General features: G+C 39.2%; 1 protein-coding gene across 2 annotated transcripts; it reads left to right on the top strand.

Annotated features, from left to right (window-relative positions):
- The first annotated feature begins 162 nt into the window (after nucleotides 1-162).
- Nucleotides 163-9,822, top strand: cenph (centromere protein H). 2 transcript variants are annotated; one of them, XM_020052131.3, is made up of 10 exons: nucleotides 163-285; nucleotides 6,671-6,792; nucleotides 6,969-7,024; nucleotides 7,887-7,932; nucleotides 8,023-8,091; nucleotides 8,287-8,343; nucleotides 8,476-8,539; nucleotides 8,639-8,690; nucleotides 9,023-9,183; nucleotides 9,572-9,817. In XM_020052131.3, exons 2-10 carry the CDS (start codon nucleotides 6,680-6,682, stop codon nucleotides 9,665-9,667), a joined length of 714 nt encoding a protein of 237 aa, XP_019907690.1. In that variant the 5' UTR covers nucleotides 163-285; nucleotides 6,671-6,679; the 3' UTR covers nucleotides 9,668-9,817.
- The last annotated feature ends 141 nt before the right edge of the window (nucleotides 9,823-9,963 follow it).

Below are 9,963 nucleotides of genomic sequence, written 5' to 3' on the forward strand. Positions count from 1 at the left end.
GGAGCGAACGTGCTGGATTAGTAGGAGGGATTTCTGTAGATTTTTCTGGTCACCTGATTAACGCCAACTTCCTGGCGGTAATTTTAGATTGCACCAGGAGCCAACAGCAAAGATTCGTTTTAAAGTGACATGAAGTTTAACCAATGAAAAGATTCTTAAATGTAGCTTCAATTATTTGTCCAATAGGATTCGACTTCTGTGTTCGGTTAGAGAAACTGTTTCGGTAACAGCTGAAGATAGAGTATTAGTCCACCTTTTCTGTGTTCAGTACAGAACAAAGCAAAGGTAAGTCTTTTCGACTCAGTTTCAGTAAATTTGAAATAGTTTATATGAAGTTCATGTCAGAATCCGACATTCTTCTAATTATCCGGTTAATTGGGCTCTGCTGTCTTCGCTACTAACTGCAAACGCCTACCATTCTCTCAATTGGCAATACAGTATACTACGAGACAGCTCTAGTTGCATGTCAAAGTACGTTAGTCACTAAAGTGATTAATCTCCGCAAATCAAACGCTTTTATTGCTGGTTTAAAACGGGAATACGTAAGATAGTATACGTTGAGTTTGCAAACGATTACCTCTTTGAACTACTCTCTTCGCTCGAGTGCCATGAGTCCTTTTTAGTGACACCCTGTTTCGAAAGGCTGGCATCTGGTTGTACTACACATCACTGGTAGTATTGACGCTCACAGGACTCCGGTCAGCGACTGTTTATTTGCGCTCCAATAGGAAACATGGTCCAGGTATCGTTCGTTCATTAATTTGTTCGTTTACTTTGGACAACCAAATAATGAGCAAACGACTCTTTTTTTTTTTTTTTTGCGTTACTTTGTTTGTTCATTAACCCTTTGCTGCACAGTTGTTGTTTTTTTTCTATATCTTTGCAATACATTTCTTCATTCAGTATTCCAGGTGTTCCTCAATTAACTTGTTTTTGATCAGAACAAATAGTTTTCATTTTTCCTTTTTGAATACATATTTTTTGTATCACTACCCTTCTAATGCACAACATGGGTAAAAAATGACCCATATTCATTCCCTGGTATTTTATGCACAATTTAGTGTTTCTTGCTATATCTTTGAAATAAATCTATAAATATTACATATTCTAGTTATTCATTAAATGTATTCTACATACATGATTTCTACATACCCTTTACCCATATGGGTAAGAAATTACTGCAGCTGTTGGTCATATGTATTCACTACGGAATTTGATAGGAACTTTTGATATTTGTAAATGTTTGCAATTAGGAATATTTACTATGGACAACAATTCATACATCATATCATAGGTTGCTACGTCACAATGGACAACTTCTCCACCACTGTCCCTCTTGATTAGAACATCCTTAAGAATAACCTGACCATTGTAGGGACTCTTCGTCAGAACAAGCCGGTCATACCGCCTGTCATGAAGCCACCCAAATGTCATTTAATTGCTGTAGAATAGTTTTAGAATTGCTCAGAATTTGGATTAAATGGCAACATGACCATGGTGAGCTATGTGCCGAAGTAGGGAAGGACTGTTGTCCTCCTGAGCACCGTGCATGATGACCAAAGGAGTGGATCAGATGGTTCGCACTTCTACATCATGTAAGTGGAGCACACAGAGGTGGCCCATGGTGCTCTGGTACAATGTGCTGGATGTTGCCCCCCTCAATGCCTACACCTTCCCTGCACAACACCCTGATTACATGGGTGGTGTGACCAATGCCTACACCTTCCCTGCACAACACCCTGATTTCATGGGTGGTGTGACCAATGCCTACACCTTCCCTGCACAACACCCTGATTTCATGGGTGGTGTGACCAATGCCTACACCTTCCCTGCACAACACCCTGATTTCATGGGTGGTGTGACCAATGCCTACACCTTCCCTGCACAACACCCTGATTTCATGGGTGGTGTGACCAATGCCTACACCTTCCCTGCACAACACCCTGATTTCATGGGTGGTGTGACCAATGCCTACACCTTCCCTGCACAACACCCTGATTTCATGGGTGGTGTGACCAATGCCTACACCTTCCCTGCACAACACCCTGATTTCATGGGTGGTGTGACCAATGCCTACACCTTCCCTGCACAACACCTTGATTTCATGGGTGGTGTGACCAATGCCTACACCTTCCCTGCACAACACCCTGATTTCATGGGTGGTGTGACCAATGCCTACACCTTCCCTGCACAACACCCTGATTTCATGGGTGGTGTGACCAATGCCTACACCTTCCATGCACAACTCCCTGATTACATGGTATGACCAATGCGTGGTGGCTGTTCATTAAGGAGCTGGGCAAAGAGCTTTTCATGCCACTTATGAAGAGGTGCATGAAGAGCACACCACACCTCCAAAAGCATATTACAGAGGCAATGATAAGCAACAAAACACAGAGGCAACAAAACACAGCCAGCACCCAGCCATAGCAGGACATCAGGTTGGAGGGATAAGTGACGAGGAAGAGGTGCAAGAGCTGCCCAGCTGCCAAAGACAGAAAAGCCAGCAGCTGGTGTTCCCAGTGCACCAGGCCTGTGTGCAAGGAACACAAACCTATCGTTGTCATTTGTGAGGAATGTTAGCACTGAGATGGCAATTTGTGCTGTACCCAGTTGCACTACAGTTCAATGTGAGTGTTGTCAAGGTTCAAGGAGTCTTTATTATCCCCGAGGGGCAATTCGTTTTGCAGCAAAATAAAGTGCAACATAAACGACACATAAGCCATACATACAACAGACACTATCGAAGGAGAACACAAGTAAATACATACTACACAAAGGTCCGCATCTCACAATGAATTATTAACAAAACCTATAGCAGCAGGAACAAAAGAGTTTTTGTGTCTGTTTGTCCTGCATTTAGGCAGACAGAATCTGCGGCCAGACGGCAACAACATGAAGCAGCTGTTCAGAGGGTGGCTTATATCAGCCAGGACTGACTGGGCCTTCTTCAGGGTCCTTGTCTCGTATAGAGATTTTAAGTCAGTCAGAGAGTTCAGGGAAATTTTTCCACACACTTTAGTAATGTATTGCAGCCTGTTTTTGTTTTTAAGAGTGAGGGACCCAAACCAGCTCACAAAGGCAAAGGAAAGAATAGTTTCAATAAAACAACAATAAAACTCATAAAGGTCTTATCGACATTAAAATTGCGAAGTTTACGATAAAAAAACATACGCTGGTGTGCTTTTTTACAGACAGCGTCAACCTGAGGCTCGAAGGTGAGTTTGTCGTCTATTATAATACCGAGGTATTTGTATTGCTTCACCACTTCGATAGCTTGATCATTAATAAGGGCCGGAGAGAGGGTGGGGGGATTCTTCCTAAAATCGATTATCAGTGAGGTGTGTTATGTGACTATTTTACATATTTACTATGAATATTTTACATATTGTTTGGTCCAAATCACTGTTAACATTTTTCTTTTACCAAAAATTATTATAGTATGTCTATGCTTATAATCACACTTGCATACTTGGGTCATTTGTGTAAAGTTAATGTAGTAATACAAAACCTATTTCATAAAGTAAGAAAGGGGAAAGAATTAAATAATGATTTGTGCTAATCAAAAACAAGATTTATTGAGTTCTTGGAATATTATGATTAAATAAATTTATTTCAAAAGATATAGCAAAGAAACACTCAGCCATGCATGAAATAACAGGGAATGAATACGGGTCATTTTTGACCCATGTTGTGCATTAGAAGGGGTTTGCATAGCTTGTGCATCAAAGGGTTAAAACTAAAAAAACACATTTGTTACTTTTTTGTTTCCTGTGGGGACTGGAACATGCTATGGTCGTCCTACACATCAATCCGAAGCATCCCAGACATGCTCACTGAGTGATGTCCGAAGGATATAAGGGCCAATGAAGAACTGGGATATTTTCAGTTTCCACAAGTTGTGTACAGATCTTTGTGACATGGAGCTATGCGTTATCATAAGCGCTTCAGGATTTTGTTGCAGTATCTCCTGGGCGTTCAAATTGCCAATGATAACATTTCTGTTCATTGACTGTGGCATCTGCCTGCCCATTTGTATCACACCCACTATCGGGGCACTGTTCAAAGCATGAGCAAACTGCTCACATGTACAATGTCATGCATGTACATGCAGTTTGCCATCTACTTGGTACAGGTAAAACCAGGAGTCATCTGTGGAGAGCTCACTCCTCCAGTGGCCGTCCATGTTCAACGTTCAGCATGCGGTGCTCATCTGGGTTTTGACCTGACAAGCTCAGAGCTCCCGTGATACGGTTTCTTACAGTTTGGCGTTTCTTAGAGAAGTTCAATTTGAGTATTCCCGACTTTTATCAATACAGCATATGCAGGAAGCAGCCGTTGGTCTCATATGCAACATGCTGCTTGCTGAATTAAAGTCATTGCCATGGGTGAAAAAGAGAGTCATCCCAGGGCCCCCCTTTCCTGTTCCCAGATCCCTTGGGCTTTACCGTTGTAGAACAAACAACAAATGTACAAAGCCCTGTGACCTAGCCCCTGACCTGTTATTACTAACGTAGTATTCCCAAGACACAGCAAGATCCCAGTCATAGATTGTGACCCAAAAACAAAGACCTGTTAATTAAAGTTAATTACATTTCCTTTTCCACAGTTCTGTGCAGAAATTAATCAACTGTGCAAATCCACATTGTCATCAGATGTCTCTGTTGGCGTGGTTACATGTATTGCAGTTGTGAGGCTGGTTGAACGTATTGCAAAATTATCTTAATGACAATTGCGATGGCATACGGTAGAGAAACTAACATAACATTTTCTCAAAACGGCCTTAGATGGACATTCCATTAGTCACCATGCGAGCTGCATGATTGTGCAACTTTGTAATGATCAAACTGTTCAATCATCCTGATATGCCTTGCCAGCCATATTATCTTGGCAAAGAAGTACTGACTAACAGGGATGTTAACCAATTTATGAACAACATTTGAGAGAATTAAGCTTTTTGTGCACATGGATTTTATTTTGTCAGGTTATGAAACATGGGACTGTACTATTTGTTCAGTGTAAATGCAAATATTGAGAGTTTCTCAGCAAAACTCCAGATTTGGAAACAAACATATTTTGACATAACACTTTTAGAGCTGTCTCTAATGTGTATTTATTTTGCAGACTGTATAATATTGCAGAATCAGTATAGCATTCATGTTCATTTTGCAGAACAAATACTTGGAACCTTTTAATAAAACTGAAGGAAACCAAGAGGGACCAATCATTTGTCCAATTAATCTCTGAAATGTTTACTTATACTGTTACTGAGGTATTTTAGTGGTCCATTCTGGTTTTACTGACTTGAGTGGAAGAGTGAATGCAGACATCACCAGAAATTGCATATACAGGTGCATCTAAAAAAAAACTTGAATATTGTGGGAAAGTAATTTTTCTTTCTGTAATTCAAATAAAGTGACATCTTCATATATTCTAGATTCATTGCAGATTGAAACATTTCAAGCCTTTTTTTTTGTTTCAATCTTGATTATTATGGCTTACAGCTTGTGGAAATTGAAAATTCAGTATCTCAAAATATTAGAACAAAAAGTGTACAGTACAGAAATGTCGACCTGAGAAGAGCTCTAATCAGGTAATTAACTCTGAGTCTTTAGTACACACAACTACAATCTTGTGGAAGGCTGCTGCCTAGACAGTTGTCCAGAAGACACTCATTGACCCCCTCCACGAGAAGGTCATTGCTGAAAGGGCTTTTCGCAGAGTGCTGTGTCAAAGCATATTCATGGAAAATTTACTGGAAGGGAAAAGTGTGGTTAGGAAAAGGTGCACAAGCAACAGGGATGACTGCAGCCTTGCGAGAATTGTCAAGCAAAGCTGATTCAAGAACTTTGGGGAGCTTCACAAGGAGTGGACTGAGGCTGGAGTCAGTGCATCAAGAGCCACCACGCACAGACATGTCCAGGAAATGGATGTCAGAACCAGATGTCAGAAGTGTCTTACCTGGGCCAAGGGGAAAAAGAACTGGACCGTTGTTGAGTGGTCCAAAGTCCTCTCTTCAGATGAAAGTACATTTTGCATTTAATTTGTAATTCAAGGTCCCAGAGTCTAGAGGAAGAGTGGAGAGGCACAGAATCCAAGTTGCTTGACATCCAGTGTGACGCTTCCACAATCATTGATTATTTGGGGTGCCGTGTCATCTGCTGGTGTTGGTCCACTGTTTTATCAAGTCCAGAGTCAATGCAGCCATCTACTAGGGGATTTTAGAGCAATTCATGCTTCCGTCTGCTGAAAAGCTTTATGGAGATTTCTTTTTCCATCTGTACTTGGCACCTGCCCACAGTGCCAAAACAAATGGTAACTGGTTTGCTGCCCATGGTATTACTGTGCTTGATTGGCCAGTATTATTTATATATATTTTTGTTTTGATACAGTTCATGGAAATCAAAAATCCTGTAAGCCGTAATCATCAAGATTGAAACAAAGGCTTGAAATGTTTCACTGTGTTGATTCTAGAATATATGAAGGTTTCACTTAATTTAAATTATGGGGGAAAATGAACTTCTCCACAATATTCCATTTTTTTGAAAAGCACCTGTAGATCAGGTTCTAGAAAATCCTGGTTAAATGTCCTTGAGTTGGTAATTATTTTCTATGTTGTTTTTGTGTTGTGGGTGGTAAACACATTGAAACCGCTTTATTTTCCAGACAGGCTTTTAACATGGATAGACTAGAGGACCTTGCTTCAAGTCTGGAGACACTGGCATTTCATGGATTTCAGACTCCAACAGTTGGCAATGGAGAGAAGGAAAGCCCAGCTATAGAGATACTAAGGTTTTTCATCAATGCTTATCAGTGGATGACATTTCATATTTTACAGCTAAGCAAGTGATGATACAATTCTGCAATACTCTCAGATGAAAATGTATTATTCAGTATGACACTAATAGCTATTTCATAGTGTTATCTAGGGTTGAAATGACTCCTACTTGGTTGTTTTCTGGTTTCAGAATAAAAGAACAGATGTCAAATCAATGTTTTGAGATGACTGTGAAACTACAATCAGGTAAATTAGAATTTTCAAAATTGCATTGGGAATGCAACAGTATGTTCAGTCACCTCAAATTACCCTTTATGAAAATAAAGTCTGTCCAAATAAACACAATGGAAGTTGTTATTCTCTAGGAATTTTTAGGAATATATTATAATTCAAGAGTGTCAAGCAAAATTACACTTCTCATTATACCTAAAACATTGTGCAAACATTGTTTTCAGTACTTTGTGCACTTTCCCCATTGCAAGAACAGTACTGAGCCTTTTTCAAAAAATATCTAAAACTAGAGAACACAGGAAGGGATGTTAGACCTAATTTTTCTAGATCTGTGAGATCCTTCAGTCTGTGTTAATCAACTGCCCTTTTCAATTAAAAATGCAGGTTTTTAAAAGTACAGAGACTGAGATTTATGTTATTATTGTCAATTAGCTATTTATTTTTGGATTTGGATTTGGACTTGTGCTTGGGGTCATTGTCTTCTGGAAAATCAATTTATACACCTAACGGTAACCTGGTTTTTGGCCTGGACCAGTGAAAACCAAAAGGCGCCATGATATATTCATTACCATGTGGATTATTTTAAAATTCTTTTTTTGCTAGTCTTTATCTAGGGTTTCAATCATTTGGTAGGTGACTGTACATGTAGCTACACTGCCTCTAAAGTATTGACCCCCCAAATTGTGTACTAATTGTTGCAACGTTAAAGGGGATTTAATTAGTTTGTTTAATGTCAAAGGGAAAAGTTAAATCTACAAACTGTTGTATATCATTTACAGATACAAAACAAAAAAGAATGTTGAAACATAAAATGTGGGTGAATACTTTTGAGGGTGACTGAATATACAAAAATCAAATTTCGAATGTTCTTTAATAGGAGAAAGCAAAAGATCTTGCAGTGCGTCTGATGCTGAGAAAGACCTGTGAGTATCTTTAGTTGGCAATGCAATATCATGTTTTATACAATTTCTCAACTCACATTTTAAAACAAGTTTATTTCACTTTGTCCACAGGCCAGATTATGTTAATACATTGGAGGAAGCAAAAATAACCCATTTTAACAAGACATTGGCCTTACACAGGTATACACTATAGTGCCATGCTGAAGTATTCAAACCCCTGACAAAGTCTCTAATTTGACTGAATTACCTACAAATGGTACATAGAAATGTTGTTCTGTTTTGATATTTTATTCAAAAACACTGACTCAATCCATTTTCAAATGAAGACATACTTTCATGCTTTTGATGGGGAGTGCATTGTGTTTGATTTGCCAGGATGCAGGTGTGGCATGTCATCTCTGAGAAGTTGAAACAGAGGGATCCAGAGGCTGAGTAAGTTCCATCAGAAGCACCATTTAACAATCCTGTGTCCAAAATATGCAGTAACTCAAACTTGCTATTGTTAGAATACATTAACACCCTCTCCTTTATGTAGTGTTTGACTTGTCTTTTTCTTTGTTTCAGAGCAATGAGGAAACTAACCAATCATAGCCTAGACCTTTGTTTAAAAATAAAGACACTTCAGCAGGTGGGTGCATCAACTGTCAGTTATTTTTCTGAGCAGTATTGTTACAAGTTGTTGTGGGTTTGTGGATTGCTCTTTCTTGTTTGCTTTTTTCCCCCACAGGAATCATTTGAGCTTCAGGACCAAATCACTGCCCTACAAAAACAGAGGCTAGGTATGTCATCACCACACTTGATCATAGAAGCTGTTGACCTTAGAGGCTTTATGCGAATGTGAGAATTAGTTTGAACCTGTTTTTCAAACAATAATTGCTCACATTTGTGTATATAACCACTGTGATGGTGTAAGAATTATGTCTTTTTTGTACACATTTAATTTGCTTCTGGGGCCTCAATTTCACTTTTATTCAACTATTTGAATACACTTTTAGTAGGTTTTACCATACTGCCTTTTATTGCAAGTAGAGAAGTGACTTTAAAAAGAAAGTCCCTTAAAAATTTAATTATTTTATGTTTATGGGTTTTTCTTCTATCCTCACTTTTACAGATCTGAAGCGTCTCACACATGAAAAAATGAAGGAAATGGAAGAGCTGAAGACGAAGGGAGAACACCCTGTAGCAGAAGAGTACAGAAATGTCCTGCAGAAAGCCCAGTCTTACCTGGAGAAGTACCAGAAGATGGTTGCCATCGAACAGAATGTCCTGCGGGTAAATGTACCTTTATTTCAGAATATGCTTATTTTATACTTCAGGTGTCCCAATATCTACTTCTCCCTTATATGTGTGCACTTGTTTATCACTTCTTGCAAATCTAAAAGCACTGGATTGTTGCAGTTGAGAAGTCTACTGTTACACACCCCAACTGATAAGCCTAGGGGAATGCAAGGACATAACACCAATACCCCAACACAAATGCCAAGATAAATACAAATCACAACCACAACTTTGGAACTGCAGTGCAATCAATTAACTTACTCCACAGAGAGATTGTGATGTTTGCTTTAGTGCCACTGCCAAGAGGGTGACAGCATATTACCTGTTTGGTAATAATGCCTCAACTAATTATGTAGGATATGTTGGGGTTTTTTCTCTCCAGGGGATCATCATTGCAAGTAAAGTGAACTGGAGAGAAGACCCCAAACTGAGAGAGATTGCCATGACGCTGGAGGACATTACCATCTCTGATGACTGAAAATGCCACATGGAGGGGGGGGGGGGGAATTGCAACATTATTGTTTCTAGGTATATGTACAGTTAAACAGTGAATCTGTGGTTAGACATTGTTTATGAAACGATGTATATTTCTTTGTTATGATTTACATTTTATATAAATAAAACTTGTTCACCAGTTTGAAATGTGGTATTTAGAAGAATGACAAGCGCAGTTCTGCCAGTAGATGGCAGTACGCACTAATCGGCCACAGTTTCGACCATTATAACTACAGCAGAAGTAAAAACGCGTTTCCTGTAGACGTCTTGATTCAGGAT

This window comes from Esox lucius, chromosome 13 (assembly GCF_011004845.1).
Source record: "Esox lucius isolate fEsoLuc1 chromosome 13, fEsoLuc1.pri, whole genome shotgun sequence".
Classification (NCBI taxonomy): domain Eukaryota; kingdom Metazoa; phylum Chordata; class Actinopteri; order Esociformes; family Esocidae; genus Esox; species Esox lucius.